The following is a 20,321-nucleotide window of genomic DNA, read 5'->3' as shown; positions in this document are numbered from 1 at the left end:
CTAGCTCCTCTTAATTGCCCTATATAGCTTCCAGTAAAGCCACATCCAAGTTAAAATTATATTGTAGAGAAAGAAAAATTTTCCACTTTCCTTTTAATGTAATAACAATTAAAACCCCATATTTTTTCCATTCTAAACAGAATGGAAATGTTTATATAAACTTTAAAAACTTTTCATTGCTACGCACTTCTTTTAGGTTTCCATTATTTACAACTGTCTACAAGATCTGCTACGAGGGTCAGTCAATCCAGGATTTCATCACGTGCCTGCAGAACCACCCAGAGCACATTTAGAGATCCGCTGTACTCACCTGGTCACGTTCTCATCTTCCCAGGACTTCTGTCCACTCCACAGCAAATAAAGCAGAGAAACAAGTTGTGTGACAACGCTTGCTGTAAAAGCAAGAAAGAATGTATTTCAGTATCCTCATTCTGGGGATAAAAAAACCTGCCTTCAATTTCAACATTACACCCAAGGAAATGAATGTAAAATGTAACGGTATTTGATTTGAGTTAGTAATGTGGGCATCTCCCTAGAATTACTTTCTTACTGATTGAAAACGGTTCCCCTTGTAAGTTCCATAACAAGGCCTCAATCTAACTCACATGGACCTCAACATTTTGCATACTAGTATTATTTACAGAACAGCACAAGATGCAGAAAAATTGAATAACTCATCCAGACTAATTATAGTTAAAAAAAAAAGGTCTGACAGCAATAAGACGCAATCACATGGGCAAATGTTGGGTTTCCATAACTCCCCTCAAACACAAATAACATTTTGTATTTTGTGATGTTTAGTCCCTCCCTCATTTCATTTCCCAGTGTAAGCCTCTTTGGAGAAATAGGTACTGACACTGTGCTCAGACACACATGAATGTTCAGCAGGTTTAAGGGGCCGGGAAAGGAGAAAGAAGGGGATTTTGGGGAGCAGTGGTGTTCGTTTCAAATTCAGGACACTTTGGAATCCTCAGTAGTAGTCTGACCTTCGTTAAACTTGTTGTATTCCATTGAAATACAGAAAAAAAAATTGGGAATAACCAAATACATTTATGTTATCGTCATGATTTCTCAGCAAGTTGTAGTCGTTAATCGGTACTAGCAGAGAGGGGAGAACTGGAAGCTCACAAGGAGAATGTACGCACGACAGCTTGCAGCTTGTGCAATGCCGTTATTTTTAGGACGTAACAACAGTGAAAAACCCTCTGTGATACTTGACTTTTTATACATGAAAATGACCGCTACAGACGCACAGAAATCCTGTAAAATTGCATTTGAAACCCTGCTGCATTTTAACTCCCCAGGACCGACACCAGTGCAGCTCCTCCCCACCTTTCCAGGCTACAGATTAATGCCCTGATACTGCTGTAGCTTAAGAAACATATCTCACACTCCGGAAGACAGATCTCTATCTACTTCTGAATTTTAAACACAAACTGGTCCATAGACCAGCTTTTTTTATTTTGCTACCAATAATGTTAATTTTAGAAACAGAAGTTTTTAAACCTTATAGCTGTGTTTGGGTAACTTCACACACCTGATGTTTTTCAGGGTTAAAGCCATCTATAAAGAGAACAGTGGCACATTTTATAAGCTTTAATACCCTTTTGAAAGACTCCTGGTTAGAGACAAGGCAAACAAAAAGGAAGAATAACCTACTGTTGCTTTGCTTTATTACATTTTCCAAAATAGCAGAGAGGAAGGCAAGTGGGTTTTTTTTAACCTCTCTGTATTTGCTGAATTTTGCTTGGGGGGAGAAAACAAAAAAGCTGGATTATGAAATCATCTCCACTCTGCATTTTAGAGAAATGTTGTTACATCTTTCACATTTACCAGAGTTACATACATAAAGATGTATTGTAATTATATGTAAAGATCTCAGTCTCACCGCTAGCAAAGCTGGCTCGGGTACCAGAAACAGCAGCTGCAGCATCCCTGCTCCCTGCTGAACCGCAGTGAAGGTAAATTCAGCTCCTCCAGCTCGGAGTCTGGTCCCAGCCCAGGGCTCCGCAGGGCAACGCCAGCATTCCTCCAGCTGAAATGGGAACCATGTGGCCAAATCCTTTACACAAAACAGGAAATTATGATCTTCCAGTTCAGGTGGAAAATGAGACTTAAATATTGCAAAATTTTTAAGTATTAAATACATGAGGATGGGATACAGAATTCAGGAACCTCCTTACTTCACCGGCAGGCCAAACCTCTGATGTATGAGCTGATAATAATACAGAATATTTTACATTCAAAGTGTATCAAGCAACAGTTTATTAAAGTGATCAACATGCAGACTTGATGTAGTTTCATTTTTTCAAAACTCTCACAAAATAAATGACTGCTGTAATGATGGTTGGTCCTTTATTGTGCTTATTCTTGCGGTTAAATGTCCGCTCTCAAAGAAAAGGATAAGAAGAATCAATTTTCTACAGACAGTTTATTGATGAACAATTTTTTCTTTTGTATGACATACTTTTTTTAAAACACAATAAGGAAATTTTTACTCCAAAAATAACAAAAATTAGCCCTTGTATCTCAATCCAGTCAAAATCTATGTAAAATAGTTCATTCTATATTTACATTCTGTACCAAAATAGGAGACATGTTCAAGGTCAGCCAGTTCTCTCAAAACAGTTGTTTAATCTCCAAGGTAAGCTTCACATTAAAAAGGCAACATTTGCACTTTGGAAGTCTGTTAGTGTAAGATCACATTATTTAATATACAAATAGACCCAAATCCCGAAGAACGTTAGATGCAAGCAGGCACCCACGCGTTCAGCCAAGCAAAAGCTGGCTAGTAAGTCTTGCAGGGGAAAGACCTTGACCTGCTCAGCTGGCTGGAAGTCACTCGGAAGAAACACAGGGAGGAAAGGACATATGCCTCCCTCTCTACTGAAATATATTGGAGCAGAAAGATTTGCAGGACAGGAAGATCTAAAAACAACTGGCCCTTGGAAGGGACTGCGGATATCTCCGGCCTTAAGTGACATCAGTCTTCCCATTTACTAGTGCTCTGCAGGAAGTGAGCTGCACTCGACTGACAGTCAATTAGCAAGGGTCGAAATTCTCTTTTGGTAATTAACCTACATCCAAGGCCCTGACACTCTCCCAAGACCTCAACTCATTTCAAGAGGAATGAATTGCCTGCTTTTTAATGTAATTTTACGTGCTGCCTACCTCCAGCCAAAAGCCACCCTTCCTCCTTGTAATTGTCTGAAACACTAGAAAAACACGTTCCTGAGGAATGACTTGCCTTGACTTCTAGTTGAAATGCTACAGATTTGAACTACAGGGGTAAGGAAAAAAAAAAAAAAAAAAAGACCGCAAGACTAATTTACTTCCACAATTCCACAAGCAAACATGGAATGTTTTTAAAAAAATAAAACTGTGGACATTATGTACCAAAAATAATGTTTCTGCTACAGACAAGCTAATACATTTCTCAGCACTATTTCCAGGGCTCCTGCTGCCCTCTCTACTCTGGCGAAAACACAGAGCCTTGTTTTGGGCTGTATTTCAACATTTTCACACGTAAAAGATGCAGTAGGATGGACTTGCCACAATATAGTCAGGACACCTAAAGTAGCTGCCTGCAAACTCTGTATTTATTTAAAACCAATACCCACTTTTACAGGGGAAGCTGCACTTAAGGCTATGTAACTGATTGAAATTGTAGCTTAAACCAGCTGTGTTCTACACTGAAAAATGGCTTATGCTTCCTACTGCCTTTATTTTGCTCTTAAACACCCAAGACAGGTTTTTACTTAATTCATCTGAAGATGTGGAAGTTCACATCAGGCTAGAAGCTTAACTCAAACAGAACTGAGGTAGTCAGCTTTACTCAAATATTCCTTCTGACAGTCACCAATTCCTTCTCACTTTAAATTGAACTTGCCACGTTTCTTGGCCTTGGCAGTTCCAACATGGCTACAGCTGAAGTACCTTCCCACTCCCGGCACCCCAAAATCATGTCTGGTTCTGCAGCTGGCATCCAGTTGACGGGCTGCACATCAGAGAAATTATGACTGAAATCTCAGATTATTAAGGCAGTGACAGTTTTACTTCACTGGATTCACTGATGCAGCTACCCAGCAGGTACCGTTGAATCTGACCACAAGAGCTCTGACAGGAGACAGATGTATTTTCCTCTATGTACAACGCACTGCGGCCTCATTCTTTAATTAATGCATACAATTCAGAAGTAGGCAAGCATCGACTTTTTAAGCCATCTTCCAGTTAATTATCAGGAAGAGAGGATAAAAGGAGAAAAGCCCTCGAGATAAACAACTGTGTAGAAGATAAAAATATTCAATTAAATATGACAAATTTCACACTTACACAGACAGGAGACTAGCATATCAAATACCAAACACAATAAATTAACACCAGTAAAAAAGTTTAACAGTTATAAAGTTAACCAGAAAGTTCAGACAGTGCAAATATTTCACAGTAAGAAAAAATAACCAATCATTTCTTTTCAAGTATCAAAAGCATTGTTGTTGAGTGATACCATTTAAACTGTATTATTGCACAACAGACAAAAAATACAATATCAACCTCTGGGACCTAAGATATATTCTCAAACCTTTCTGTTTTCAAGGAATCAATTTACACCGACTGTTGATTGTGCATATATTAAAATAATCGGTGTTCATTTAGTAATCTGAGTGTTTCTTAATTCAAACTTGCACACACTTAAAGCATTTGATTCCTAATTTGTATTGCTTCTCAGAAACACCTATTTAAGGCTAGCCTAGGCCTTGTATAATTCAAAGCAAACTTAACCTGCAGTTAAGAAGGGGGGAATAGCCCAGTGCAAGGTACTCTCTCAACTGTGGTGCCTTCAGACAGTTTTAGGTTGCAGCTTGCTCACCTCAGCAGTGTCTTATTTCTTTAAATAAAAAACTGCAACAAGTTCAGTAGGCACAAAGATTTTCTTACAGTAACAATGGAAGTCCTATTATAAACAAGTTTAGTTGTAGCTAAATAAGTTTTACTCCATACCCCTTCCAATCCCCTACCTTTCATTTTAGAAAGGGGTCTACTCACTGACAATTCTAACATCACAGCACATTCAAGAAGCAGAGTAACATCATCTTTGTGCATTTTTTAGTGCACTGGGCACGTCTGCTCCCTCAAGTTTAACAATTTTCCAAGAATGAAAACTATCCAAACAGGACAGCCAACGGATTGGACCACATAAGGGTTTCTTTTACTCTGAATGGGATTATTCGTACCACATTATAGAGTCAGAAATGAATAAAAGCATCCTTACAAGCGTCCCACACAGCAGCTGTCCTTAGCCAGGCAGATTTTGCTCACTTCCTTCCTCTTACGTATTTTGTCCTTCAAGTGATTGATTTAGTACCAAGGTGTGCTCTCATGTGGTTCTAAACGTCTGATTCTCAACTTATTACAAATACTCAAATAATCCATAGTATTTATATGTCCAAGAGAAAGTGGGGGGGTGGGGGGAGGAAGACAGATTAGACTTCTCTTTACACATTCCATATAGTTTTTGGTCTATAGAAGTCAATATGGTCCTGTAAGATCATAGCTGCCATCACTACTGGTTTGCCCTTCAATAAAAAGTGAGAACAGCTGCATTTATGTTCATAGTATTTAAAAAATAATGCCATTATTTATGAAACAAACCAGCAAAATCATAAATAATCAGAAAACCTATCCCAATTTTACAGACTGGCTGTCAGTACTGAAATGCATTTGCCTAGAAAATTACACTGAGAATATTCAAACATTTGATGTCTTAAGTTTCACAGTAGAACTGGCACGTGCTAAATGAGAACGGGGTTTCTAGACAGTTGTCTTAGCTACCAATCTGAAATTCCACTTTGTGCATGTGGGAAGGTTTAAGTGAAGCCCAAGAATTAGCTGCTTTACTGCAAGCTAGTATGAATTCTGAGAAGCCTCAAAGCTGCAGAATCCAGCTGTGGAGACAGCTGCCACCCACTGGTCTATCCCATTAATTATTTCTTCCCCCCCATAAATTGTAAGAATTGACAAAACAAACATGAAAATTCCCACACCTGTTTAGGCCTGGGTTATTAGCAGTGATGACAACTGATTTTTACATGGCTTTTGACTAAACCACTGAGGTATATTTCCAGTTTGAGGATGCTTTGCTACCAGTCACACAGAGGCCATAAGAAAAAAAAAAAAAAGAACCAACAACCCTCAGTTCTATTACAGACGAGTTCTCATTTCAAATCTTGACGAGTTGCCAGGTAGTCTAGTGGTTGGTATAGCATATCTTGTTACTGCGTCAAGAAGAAAAAAAAAAATCAAAGGTTGCAGTTCAGGAAAATACTGGCACTTATTGAGATGACAAGGTAAGTTTTCCTCCTCTCAAACTCTGGCTGCTTTTGTCAGTACCACCCTGTCTACTGTCTGCACCGATACTTGCCAGGAGAGACGAGGTTCAGCAGAAGATGGCTACCTGCAGAGACAAAAACCTCTGTGCTCCACAATAAGGAGTGCAACATGAAGGCTTATCATCTCAGAACATCTTCTTGCCCCATGGTTAACTAAGCGCAGAGAAATAATCCTGTTAGTAGGGGAATTACGTTAGCCATCAATAGCCAAAGGGTTACAGCCAGGCTAGACGAGCAGGAACATAAGTCTAAAATAAAAAACAAAACACCAGAAAGCTTATAAATTTTATATTTAAAGAGAATCTAAAATAACAAAGAGAACACTAATAAGCACAAAAGACGAAAAACATATCTGCAGTAATCTGCACTGATTTACTCTAGCTTTCACAGCTAGGAATTCAAACCAACCAACCAATGTGATTATTCCCCTTACAATTAACTACATTTCTGCATTCCTTCACTGATAGCAGTTAGGAGAGCAAATGAGAAAAATTTATCAGTACTGCAAGAAAAGGAAGCTCCCTATGGCATGACGAGGGAGAAGCAGCCTTTCAAAACCACAGACCCTCGAAAGACTGTTTTACGAATACTTGTGATCTGTATGGCTGTAAGTAATATAAAAACCCAAGCGACAACACACCAAGCTGAAGGAGGGAGAGGGAAGAAAGGGAGGGAGAAAACCAAACACATGCATCAGGGGGTTCGTCTGTATGGTAGGCAATTGCACAGCCACAAGGCTTAAGAAAACCATGGACACAAATGTAAACGTGCAGATAAAAACCTTTTTACACACACACACACACACACACACACGAGAAACAGCAAGCATGAATTCAAATAGATGCTAGAAGATGTGAATCTCCTAGGTTACAGCCTTCTCATTCTAAAATCTAACCTATAGGATGCATTCAATCAACCACAGAAACGGTGCCATCTCTGAGATGGAATAAAAGTATTTGAAATGGTACACACAAATCCAAGTGCACCGCTTTGAAAAAAGAATTGAGTGTGCAAGTAAAACAAACAGGTTTATTTTTTCCTTGATAGCTGCAGTAGAGACAGCACATACAACCACTGAATTGGTTAAAGACTGTTAAGACTGTTCTATCGACTGGCTTTTTAGAAAGCCATATGCTCTTGACAAAACATTAACTGGTAGTCACTGAATTAAGCTTTTTTCCCCGCCCTCAAATAACAAACTGACACCTATCCTTCACGTTCTGGATTACAGCATTAACATTGTCAATGGGAAGTTATACAAGTGAGAACTCACTTTTTACCAAGGTGGTAATTTTGAAGGTTATAATAATGATATGGCCTTCAAAACACAGATCAGGTTTTCCGATAAGTTGCCAGCCTAAAGCTAGATTTCTTGGACGATTACCAGGAGAAGACATGACATGAAGTAGTTACATTTCAGACATGTTTCTCCTATGTTAGTTACCGTCCTGCATGACTGCACAGACACAAAAAGCAGGGCAGCTTTGCCCTCCTCTAACTCCTACGCCTAGGATCTTAGAATAGCCAGGCTACAGCTCTCCTTTCCTGTTCCCCGACAGTCAGAGCTGACACAAACCTTCAGAGTTTTTAGATATTTAAGTTCCACTTCAGCAAATAAAGCAACCTACCAACTGGTGCACCTCTTGTTACGTTAGAAGCTGGAGGATCCCGCTCTGGGGGACAGGAGTCACAGAAGTCTGAACAGGCTGGGCAGATCAGATTCCCAATGTGTATCCAGCCATTCATCTGAATGCTCACAGTTAAGACCTGACCCGAGCGGCTGCACAAGTACGCAGTGTCCTTGACCCAAACATGCAGCCCTTGGGGAGAACAAGAAACCTTAAAATAAAAGAAAGAAAGTCAAGTCTGTATTACGATTTATCAGAAAAGTGTTTTGGGGTTTGGAGGCTCTTTCAGTAAACACCTGGTATTAGCGCACAGATTAACTATTATTTTAATGCATACAGAGCAAATATTTGGTTCAAGAATGCTTTAAAGCACTGACTGTACTCTTTCCGTGCAATATGCAGATCATCAACTGAGAACAAGTAAAAATCAGCTTCTGCTAATGACTACTTTTTAAAAAAAGAAGAGTCAGTCGTGCTGTTGTTGAAAGTGACACCTTTAGTGAGACAGTCCTGAAGAAAAGGAGAATAATGAAAAATAAGTGACATGTGCACAATGCTTTCCACCTTTGAAAAACCAGAGTGACTAATTAACATTAAGCTTCCACAACAGAAGATTACGAAGTATTCCTACTTAGCTGTGGAGAAAGCGTCACGGGGTAAGCCAGATGAAGTCCCTAGCAAGGCTGGAAGTAACACACACAAGCCATCCCAGTGGTCACACACTTAACTTGACGCGTGATCTAAACTACAGGCTTACGGTTGGGAAGTATTTATTTTCAAAGCATGTCATATAATCTAGTGATTTAAGGCAGAGAAGATCAAGTAATGTCCAGGTGCAAAGCTCTAACAGTCATAGCCTACATTTTACGCCTGACTTTTCCCTTTAATGTTATTTTAAAAAAAATGAGGCTAAAACCCCAACACATACTTACTTGATAACATCCACTACCCCAGTCAGGGTAACTGAGTTTCCTCCTGCACTGTTCCATGACAAAAGCAGATTTCTGAATAAGACAGACAGAGTTTGGTCCATATTTCTCTGCACCATAGTTTTTGGTAGGATCTAAGGTAGAAACAATATACTGACTTGCAGCTTACTGGCGGAACAGAAAGTCCACATCAACTTAATATACTGTAAGTAGTCAATATCTCCGCACACAATTCAAGGTTAATTTTGGGATCCTTGACTGTTAATCATTATCTATTTGGGAATTATAATGCCTTGAATACGAAGTGGAAAGAAAACCAAGATTTTTTTAAAAAAAAAAAAAATAAGAAAGAGAGGAAGGAGCAAGCACTTCTCATCAGAACTCTGTGGGTTTGCCCCCAGGAAGTGCCAGCTGTGATTGCGGGCTTGAGGGCAGAGGGTATTTTTGTTTGTTTTTGAGGCAACTGCACAGACAGGCGATATCCTACAGCATTCTGAAGATCTGCAATTTTGAATGTTCATGCACTACCGCAAGAGACAAGCTCGTGTTCTGTAATTTGCAAAGCTCCTTGCCTTGAACAAAAAACCCGCAAAGGTGGAAAGCGGTATTATTTTTCATAGACTCAAAAAACAGAACCAACCGACCCACTCCTACCCTTTGTCACATATTTAGATCATTTGGGGTTAATTTCTGTTCAGCTCTTATGCAATTCTTGTATTAGATGTGAGTGTTTGCTCCCTACAAGGTGTACAAGGTAGTTGTGCTGTGGTTCTCACCCCAGCACAGCTTTTACACAGCTAGAGTGTAAAACTAATTTTACATCCAATTAGTTTGCATATATAACAGATTAACAAGTGTAGTCTCTTAAATACCATACTGAAGTCCTGGAAACTGACCTGGTTGGTTTTCAGTTATTCTACAGTCTGAACTGCGTTGAAATTCACCACTTAAATGCCAGCTGAATTCTTGACTAAAAGGACAATAGTCAGCAATTTCTACTGAGCCACCATAATAAGGCAAGTCTTCTGCTGGTACTCCAGTAAGATTGTCAAAATACTGCAAGACAAAATAGGTGGTGAACCAGTTTGCGAAGAGACAAGCGTAGAACTGTTTTTCAAAACAGCTGTAGTGATTGGTTCTATAAGAACATCAGCTATAACTACTCAGGAACACTATTAACAGCAACTTACAACACCCATGAACCAGATGAGCCAAAAGTATTTAAGAACACTTAAATAATGCAGAGATTTTCACATTTGCATGTATCACTTCCCACCCCTTCCCCTGGCTCCCCCCTTTGCAATCACAATATTATCTGGGACGAAACAGAGCAAATTTCTTAGCATGCAGTAACACAAGGCAGCAGGCTGGGTGAAAAAATACCTCAGACAAAACATTCTGGGAGACTTCTGTTACACAGCAATGTTTCCATCTGATATGCAGTTAGATGGCTAAGCAACATCCTTATTGTTTTATTAAAATCGCAAGGCTTGTTTTCAGCCTCCAGACTCCTTATAACAAACTAAGCAGACATTTTTCACAATATTTACTCTTGTCTACTTCTGTTTCAGAAGGAAAAAAAAAAATTGAACAAATATAATCACCTGGCTACAGAACACAAGAATGAAAACAGTTATTTGTTAAAGTAAGATCCATTATACCTGATATTCCTGAGGTAACTGCTTTGGAAACTTCTGCAAGTTGCACACTGCTACTGCTCTTTGGTCCTGTCTGCAGGTTAACTGCAAAGGATTACTCCTCAAAGTGTCACAGTATGGACTGATTAACTGCCTCCTCAAAAAAAGAAAAAGAAAAGCATAAAAATCACATTACATCGCTTTAGCTGCTTTTCATAATTTAACTAAGCAGTCTGCCAAGACTGTGTGTTCCCACTGTCCCCGACACTGGGTCAATCACACAAAGAAGCACCAACTTCTTCTCTGGAGGCTAATTATTGTTATTCTTCTGGTTATGACTTTTCCAATTTAAAGAATATCAGGCCAGCAAACAAAGTTACAATGCACTCGCCTATTTAGTTTTAATGACATTGCTTTGTAAACTTTAAAGAAAAAAACATACAAGCAAAACAGGCCCACTATGCAGCTGTGTACTAGAAATTTACGAGTACTGTAACAAACAAGGAAGGCTTTGTTTTGAAGATGGCTATCTTTTCCTGGAGCATTAAGTACAATCCAGTAATGCAAAATGACACAGGGTGCATTTCCAATTAAGAGAGACAAAATAAGAAAGGAAGTAGTTTTAGATTAAGTACCACCCCTCCTCTTTAAAGCACAGCCCTCTTATAGTGTAAATGTGTTCTACACCCTAAGATGTTTGGCGCTGCATTTACTGGGTGGGAAGCTTCTGTTCTTAATGCATTCGGTGTGCTCCTCCTTGGGGGCATTCTGCAGGTACTCAGGACAGCATTCCTCGTTGATCTGTAGCTACCTGCACTACTTCTTACAAAGCTGAATTTGAAGGACAGATGTAAACAAGCATCAGGGTTTCCTCTCTGTTTTTTTTTTGTTAAAAAGACTGTATTCTTACTTTTGTCTCTTTTGGTCAATCCAGAATTTACAGCTCTTCATTACGAAGTCACAGCCTTTATTGCGTCCCCAATCTAATTTCTCTGCCATGCTGTAATTTGCTTTATACCAGCTGTAAAGGTATTTTGAAATGAGAACACAGTTACTTCAAAAATTGGTTTTCTGATTAATAGAACAGCAGCAGTTCAAAGAACTTCATATTATGCCTTAAGGTCTTCAAATGAAGAAAAAGGGAAACTGCATCCCTTTCTGCCTCTAACAAAAATGAATTACAATTTCATTATTTTTCAAGTCACAATGAACCAAAAGAAAATTTTATTGCTTATTTGTTCAACAGTAATGCATCGTGATCTGCAAAGGAAGAATGCATATAGAAAGATGAAATTTTAGACAATTTATGCTTTCTGTCCGCAAGAGGAGCTGAAAAAGTAATATGTACTGAATGCAACTGATAGAAGACACATATTAGGGAAGAAGTAAACAGACTAATAGCATAACGCATTGCAATGCATTTTTTTAAGGCTAGATTAAGAATGGATGGGTTTGGGAATGCATGAAGAAAAATCAACATACTAAGCATAACTCCTTGTCTAATGTAATGCTAATTATGCCTGATTATCTACTGTGTTGCACATGGAGAAGCACAAGTACATCAATTCCAAATCAAGTAAAATAAAAAACCAAACACAAATGAACCAACACCCCCCCGCCCTTATTAATTCTTACCCCGTGTCTTCCATTAACGCTAAGGTGATCCTGGAAAAGACTCGATTCTGCGTATGGGATCCAGTCATTGCTTCATTCTGAAAGTTACCAGTTACTATTAGCAAGCCACTGAAAATTATTGTAAGAAAATGCTTCCTATGAAAAAGCATTTTATTTCTAGTCTTCTTGGAAGTTCCCTTCTTACTATTGACAATCAAATCCCAACCTTTAATAAAAGGAATCAAAAGTGCAACTCCCTCCCCTACTCCATCCTACAAAGCTTCAGAATTCTAGAAAAGTCAGAAACCTCATCCCAAATTCCAGCTAGACCTTATTCATGACCAATGCGTACTAGGTTCTCTTTGGTAAAATAAAACTCTTCTTTCTTCTAGCATATTTATGAGGAGCAATCACACCCTGCCCCCTTCTGTCTCCTTTTGGTAAGCTGAAAGCCAAGATCATTCTTACCGTCTTGTGTAAGACTGATTTTTAACTTTCCTAGAATTTCTAGTAGTGCTTTTCAGGAGGGAGGTGCACAGGGCACATGACTAAAGGAATACAGCACTGCAAAGGAAGCTTTATTAGAGTGGCAGCAGGATTTTCCACCACATTTGAAAATAAGCAAGTTCACACCATCCTCAGAGAGCAACTCCAGTCACCCTGGAGCTTCCTGATCATCTTAACTGCAATTGTAACACCCACATCTTTTTCCCGCTCAGTCATTTCCAACTGAAAAGCTTCAGGCTCACAGCAAGTCACTCACCCTTAATTACACAACTCTGGGACTTCTATGATTGAACTTAATCTCATTTCTATTATTTCTTCAAAACACGTAGTTTTCCAGCCTTCCCTCTCTACTAGTGTGGTTAGGAGGAGCTACCACCAGACTTATTAGTGCCAAATTTGCTACCACTATAATACTTAATGAGAGTTGGATCAAGACCAAAACCAAACTATATGGGTTACTTTCCAGATATAAACTTTCTCTGGAAAGGTGTAAATGAAACTAGTAATTATCTAAGGTGTAAATAGTATTAGCAAAAAGGAGAATTATCCTCATTCTAATTACAGTCTTTCCAGCTGGCTTTAAACTATTGTCCCACACCAAAGGTTACGGAAAAGCAGGAAAAGCTAACAATTTTACTCTCAAGAACTACACATTTTTCAAGATTACTGCCACAAAAAGGCCTGTCCTAAAGCATTTCCCTTCTTGTTTACCTCACTGCATACAACAGTAACTACAAAGTGTATCTCTGCCCAAAATATCACACAACACAAGGTTATAAATAAAAACAAGCTTAAATATCAGGACGGAAGGAAGTGTTTCCTTGGTCATATGAGGTTCTGGAGTTGAGATGGCAAAAGGTAACCCCTGAACACATGAATAAAGATGAAGTCAAGAAAATGAACAGACAGAACAATCAAATATTTGATGTATAAGAGGCAGAGGCTGACAAAGTTGAATTGACTCAAAGGAATACCCCCTTTCCCCTAAAAAGGGAGCATACCTTCTCAGAAGGGTAAACGGCAGACAAAGTAATAGACCTTTGGTTTTTTAGTAATCAGCTTATCTCAAGCTCACACTCTGAGACTTAGCAAGAAGGTAAAAAGATAAGTTTGTCCAGAAATTGGAAATTTTATTATTTGTAGGTTAGGACTGTTTGTGATATATTTCAATGAGGTTTGATACACCTGCATTTTTCAAGGCTCCAGTAGGTTCCACTACAAGCTTAAAAATAAAGGCAGGGGATCAGACATTCCCACATCCCCCTCCATTCCCAATACCAGCACTAACCTCTAACAATCTCTTCTCCCAGTGATTGAGCTCAGTCCCCATGCCACCTTGATTTTCAAGCTCCATTCCCTCTAGAATTGGACAATTAAAATGTTTTCGAGCTTCTTCCTAGAAAGACAATATTTCAACACAACTCTCAAAATATTGAGACGGATACCCCTATGTAGTCCTAATCTTCTAGAAATATCTTTTTAAAGTATTTCAGCATTTCTTTTTCTACCCTGTTTTCCTCCAAAATGTAAAACAATTCTACTCAGAGGCTCACTAAACCAGCAAGTACCCCAACACCAAGCCTAACAAAATCTGTCTACTCATCTCCTGGAAATAAACAATGGAAGTTTACAAGAACAAAACAGCAACAGTATTAGCCGAGAACAGCATGCACACACAAAACCATATTTAAAAAAAGCCAAATAACATAGGAACACTACAATCCTCCCTCTGTCAAAACATTTTCAGACAAAAAAATGCTTTTCTATTAGGAAGCTGTACATGTCAACTAGTTTTGCACAGGGAGGTGTTTTCTGCAAAATATTTGGAAATCTTAAGAGGCATCATGACAATGCTACGGTCTCACAGTCAGGAGCAGAGAGGCAGGAGCCTCTGCCAGTGTGGCACTACCCATGAGCACCTTTAATGCTCTGAACAGTTTGACCAGCATGGCCAACTTTCAAAACAGGGGTAATTACACCAAGTTTGCTCTATATACTGTGTTAGATTTAAGACCAACAAAGAGATTATTTGTGGCCAAATATGATTAACACCAACTTATTTCCAATACCAATTCATTGCACATAAGCATATGTTCTGCTGCGGGCAGGGGGGAGAGTCAGAGGCATGGGAAGCAAGAACGGTTTCCAATAACACCTAGGAATTTATTTTTAAACATGACAAAATGTTAACTGCATTATTTTTTAATCCATAACATTAGAAAAATACTGAAACACTTATTTTAAAGAGAAAAGTAGAAAATAGGATGAACTTATAAATAAGAAACGCAGTGACAACACTATCTGTTAAGGCAACAGGAATACCAGGTGTCTAAGATCATAGGAAAACATCTAAAGAGTTGGATTAAGGAATCTAATTCAACACCGGTTTGGCTTAACCTTTGATAACTTACTTGCCAGGCCCTTCGTTGTCTCTTACTATGTCAATTTAATTATTTCATACTCTCTGTCAATCATTTTCCACTTTACATTGGATACAAGTTCTCAACTAATTATACAGTCTTAATTGCGTGGTCTTTGGGCCATAATTTCAGGAAAAGGATATTCAATGTTACTTTATTACTTCTTAAAGAAGAAGAAACATTTGACTTGAATGTGATGGTAACCTAGACATACAAAGTGTAAAAGTTTGAGTTAATCGACACTTACAACTACACGAGGTGTTATCAGAAGATAAACAGCATGGCGCAGCATTTTGCCACCACGTATGTCCCATAACCTCACTGCTTTATGAACAACTTTATTGCTCCATTGATATAAACCTAGACTGTAAGGAGAATGTTTTAGTTACAAATCTTTCCCACAAATACATGCTACCATGCAAAGATTTATCTCTGTAAGAAACGGAATAATGAATAATCTCATGCTTTCTGAAGTTTAAATTTATTATGCAACATTTTACCTTTGTAAGAGATGTGTTCATTAAACACACAACTCTGATGTAGTAAGCCAAAGCAAGATTATTAAAAAGATGTCTGGGGACTCAAGATTTACAATTACCAAAGAGTAAAAATCCTCAGAATTACATTTCTACCATATCAACTAAATGAAGAAAAAAAGCACAAACCATTCAATAACAAGTCAGAAAAATCATGCAGATTACACATATTGTCAGTTCTGCATAACTATAAAACTTAACTGATACATGCCTTAAAAATGAATTGCACTGACATTAGACAGACCACAGAAAATACAAGTCTCAATTTCGTAAGGTGTTCAGCAAGCATTGGAATTTAAGCATGGGTAATTTTAATGCTTAACTTCAAGCTTCCTGATAAATGATATCCTGCCTTAGTTTGTAATATATGTGGATAATATACACAATGACAATGTAAAGAAAGACTGAAAAAAAACCCACCCCACCCCAATGTTTGCACATAATAAAGGCAAAGTGTTCTAATAATAGAAGTCAGTTGGATTTTCAACAGGCAAGAATACAGCCTAAAAAGGCAATGCGAAAACATCCTTCAAAGGGAGTACTGAGAATTCCAAAAAAATAAAATACCTTTCATTAAAAGGAGGGAGTCCATCTGCGTATCTTGTTGTCAAAGGCTTTCCATCATCATCACGATAAAATGCAAACAGTCCAGCAGAGAAACCCTTCAAGTTAAAAACCAAGGGCATGGAAAGCTTTGGTAAGACATTCACATACAAAGTCAGATGCTAAGCGAGCTATCGCTCCGCAGCAGATACACTCGAAGCACCGCACTTCGAGGCGATTAACACACAAAGCAAGAGCTTTCCTCCACCAAACATCCTTCTCTCGCAACAAGCAACAAGCTGGACGTATGTGAGGAAGCAGGTGCAAATTTCAGGGAAGCATGTTTTATAACATCAACCCTTACCAGTGCATGGATAATCTCATGTTTCACTGTAGACAGCATGCCAACGAATTCCTGAGCTTGCGTTGAAATCATATTTGGACACAAGTTAGCATATCCTGCTATTGGCCTGGAAGAGTTTTAAAATTAAATTGTTTTCAGTAAAATACTAGAAAATTCAAATCATATTCACTCGAAGGGGCAGAAGATTTAAAAGAAAAAGGAGACTAATGCAAAAATAAGTCCTTCCCAACAACTTCCCTGATCATTAATAGATGGTCTGTTGACAACACAGTGACTAGTTTCCTGTTGAAATGGGGAGGGGTGGGACGAGATCAATCTCTGTAGTTGGTATTCTGCAGAGGTGTTAGTGACAACACTATAGGAAATCTGAATTTTACGTCAGATGCTAGAGGTACAAAGTGTCTGTTACAATGACTCCAACTGAACTAGAAACAAAAGGCACTTAAGTAGGGACCATTTGCATCCTCCTCTAAATTTGTGAAACTATGACATTCACTTCAACAGAAGCAGGATCCTGAAAATTTAGGCAATAACAGCAGAGGATTAGCTTTGAATTAAATGCCCCAGCTTTGCAAGTTAAGCACTACTTGACTGGTTTGTGGTTTTACATAAATATAGTGCTTGTCTATTTGAATAACAACTTCTATCTTGCTATACTACGCAACACAGGCAAACAATTAAACTCCACATTCAAACAATTAAAAAACCCACAAAACCTCCAAAGTTTAATTAAAAAAGGAGTTTGTACCAGCAGGAATACTTGCCTGTCCATTTCAGCTTCCAGCTGGCAGTAGGCCGCATATGCAATGATATTTTCATGGCCACACCTTTCAGTAGTGAGAGCACTAACGTAAAGTACAAAGTCAGCATCTCGAACACCTTCTTGGTCAGGTAAGCCGGTGGGTCTGCAGTGCCACTGACTCTCATTACATACCCTGCATTGCTTTGACAATGTTCAAATGGAATAATTAAAATACTTAAGCTATGACCAAAATTTTACATGACAAAATTCAGTTAGCTTGAAGCCAAGAATAAATTCCATTGTAAGACAGTGGAAGATGAGAAAGCTCCCTATGAAGACAGTAAACAAAACCAGAGCCAAGGAATGACTTCCAAACAACTAGCTTTTTTAATTTATTAGACAGCAGGAAGGTGGCAGCTTTTGAAGAGGGCCTGCCAAGCTAGATATCCCAAAATTAGCACCCTTTTTTTCCTATGAATTAAAACACGTGTCTCACAGAAATAGTATACATAAGTAGCAATTGCATTTCACTTGTAATCTGGTACATTTTTAATACTGTAGTTGAAACTTCAAGCTAAGAGAAAGAAACAAATCTAGTAATCACATACTGTAGTTGGATCAAAAACTCATGCAAGAAAACAAGTGAGAAGCATTTCCTGCACCGTGCTCCTGGTTCAGTGGAAAATTTATTATTAATTCTGTGAAAGTCTAACTCATTGACCAAGGTGAATAATGAAGTGACTAGTAGCAATTTAACGAGCTTTAAATCTCATTCTCTCAGTACAGTTCATTATAACACAGGCTTAGACAACAGTAAACGGTCCGGTTTACTTGACCTTTGGTTCAACAGCATGAACTAAAGAAAATCCCACTAACTACAGTGGTTCTATTTTGTCACTCAAATGTGACATCTCCCACAAACACGTCACTTATGCACAATTAGCGATATTAACTTTTTTATTAGTTTCCACAAACAATAATATTCCAAAGGTTAAGAAGCAGGTCGATGACTTGGCTTACCTGGAGATGTTTCTCAGGAACTACAACTGGCCCACATCTTGTATGGTTTGCGCAGGCTCCTCGGCAGTATCTGTGAGGGTCAGCTTTCCTCCTTATATATTGGTTTGTTGCACACTGCCTTCAATCAAACATGAAAGACAGTCAGCATTGTTTTATAATTAAAAACAAACTGTAGAATAGTCTTACAGCACTCAACAACACTTTAGTACAGGTATTTAACATAACTTCCACAGTGAGAACTATTAGTTACCCTGCTCTGGAACACATAATGCTTCCTGTTGTTAAGGGAGTACCCACAGGTTCAAAGAGTGATTCAGGAGAGCATTTCTTAGGCTCTTATTCTACTCTTATTTTAAAGGCTGTACAACACAATGGTAAATATCAAATATAGCAAGTGATTTTCAACAAACTTTTACATACCTGCTTAGTAATATAGTACCCGTGGATTTGCACACTTGAAAAGTCTTCTCCAAATAAGAGATAGCTTGTGGAAAAAGTTTGTTCTAAATAGAACAAAAATAAAAGTCACCCAGTAGCAGGGCAGACATAAGTCACCTTACAAGCATCAACTATCAAGTTACATGAAACTTGCTAGATGCTGTGGTGTAGCAGAACAGTGGAAATCCAGACTTCCTAAGAAGTCAAACTGTTACCAATATATTTAGGAAATTATTCGTTTCAGTATTCCCATATTTTGTTACTGGAATGACAAAGTGAGACGGGAGCCAGTATTAATTTGAATGTACAGCTTCAAAGAGGCTGAATTTATTTCAGCTCTAAACTTAATGGCCACTGGGAACTGTCTATGATAAATTAATTCCCCAGGAGCTCCCGTCTCTCTGCAATCCTCAAGTCTGACTGCTGCACTCTCTTTTACTCCTTTTGAGACACTGTGCAAGTAAGAAGGCAAGAGAAATATTTTAAGATATTTTTAATGGTGCCAAAAAGGCTTTTAAAATTACAAACATATTGCTCACCAAATCTTTGGACATCAGGATATAGCAAACACCCAATCAAACAACATTGAACAGAACACAGGAAGTATCTGGAGCTGAGGCGTAATCTGTACAAAAGGCCTTGGCTTCCCTGGCTAAAGTATATTAATTGCTGGTATTTGAAGCCTTTAATTAATGGTACTTTTTAAATTAAGTTTAATTAAATTGGCAAAGGCTTAACTTCATCCACATAATAAAATACATGCAAACAAAAGAGGGAAGCAAATATGACATACCTTTATAAGGTGTCTTTTCTCAGGTAGCAAACTGTATTTAATAAAAACAAAACAAACAAGCTTTAGTTAACAGGATTTATGTTCTCAGATATGGAGAAAGAAAAAAGTCACCAGAACATTATACTCACTCCTCAACACTTCTGTCATATATAATCTTAATTCTTAGCTGTTGATCCACACTTCTCTTCAAGACATGATTTTCCTTCAGAGGAACTTGATAGACCACCTGGCAGGGGAAGGAACAAGCTCAAGGATTAGGCAGCTCACCTGGACAGCCACACCGAGGAGTGCTCCCTCGCCTCCAGGAGCCTCCTTTCATCTGTCTTTAAGCGAAGCCCAATCCCGCCCTTCTCCTCACACATCGCCCCGCGCCCACCCGCCGCCGCCGCCGCCCGAACCCCGGGGGTGCCGGGGCCATACCCCGCATGCCTCGTCCCGAGTCCAAGGCAGGGGACAGACCGACTCTCCCCCCGCAGCAGGAGCGGGAAGCGAGGGACCCCTCGCCCTGCACCCGCCGCCGTCTGAGGCGCCCCCGCGGTGGCCCCACCTCCTGTCTGCTGGGCACACGGTGGTGACATGACAAGGAAGAGAAGGGGGAGGGGGCGGCGGCGCGGCCGCAGCCCAGCAGCAGCAGCAGCAGCCGCAGCAGCGCGGCGGTAAAAGCAGCCAGCGGCGGCCGATAAGGGCAGAGACGCCCGCCGCCCCGCTCGGTAGCCATCTTGACTACCCCTCCGCCGCGTCGCCATGGAGGCAGCGCTCGTGGG

The 20,321-nt window shown here is 39.2% G+C and overlaps 2 protein-coding genes across 4 annotated transcripts in view; one reads left to right on the top strand and one right to left on the bottom strand.

The window, feature by feature from the left end:
• LOC104046397 (glycerol-3-phosphate dehydrogenase 1-like protein) overlaps positions 1-2,286 on the top strand; it is a 15,838-nt gene extending 13,552 nt beyond the window's left edge. Inside the window, exon 8 of the mRNA XM_064451166.1 lies at positions 197-2,286. Coding sequence (XP_064307236.1) covers positions 197-293 — 97 coding nt within the window. The 3' untranslated portion in view covers positions 294-2,286. The remainder of the gene's footprint in view (positions 1-196) is intronic.
• LMLN (leishmanolysin like peptidase) lies at positions 930-20,321 on the bottom strand. Of its 3 annotated transcripts, none has more exons than XM_064451163.1 (17): positions 20,105-20,321; positions 19,686-19,783; positions 19,558-19,588; positions 18,747-18,829; positions 18,327-18,444; positions 17,329-17,507; positions 16,565-16,670; positions 16,225-16,319; positions 15,369-15,486; positions 13,990-14,097; positions 12,216-12,292; positions 11,491-11,601; positions 10,605-10,737; positions 9,840-9,999; positions 8,947-9,077; positions 8,015-8,225; positions 930-6,272 (listed from the first exon to the last, which is right to left on the bottom strand). In XM_064451163.1, exons 1-17 carry the CDS (start codon positions 20,273-20,275, stop codon positions 6,199-6,201), a joined length of 2,004 nt encoding a protein of 667 aa, XP_064307233.1. In that variant the 5' UTR covers positions 20,276-20,321; the 3' UTR covers positions 930-6,198. The 3 variants fall into 3 exon arrangements, with proteins under 3 accessions (XP_064307233.1, XP_064307232.1, XP_064307234.1); XM_064451162.1 differs by having other exon boundaries at positions 930-6,634; positions 20,105-20,320; XM_064451164.1 differs by lacking the exon at positions 930-6,272 and having other exon boundaries at positions 8,085-8,225; positions 8,947-9,018.

Source organism: Phalacrocorax carbo, chromosome 5, assembly GCF_963921805.1.
Source record: "Phalacrocorax carbo chromosome 5, bPhaCar2.1, whole genome shotgun sequence".
NCBI classification, from domain to species: domain Eukaryota; kingdom Metazoa; phylum Chordata; class Aves; order Suliformes; family Phalacrocoracidae; genus Phalacrocorax; species Phalacrocorax carbo.
Note: the sequence above shows the minus strand (reverse complement) of the source record. Positions and strands in the feature narration are given on the sequence as shown.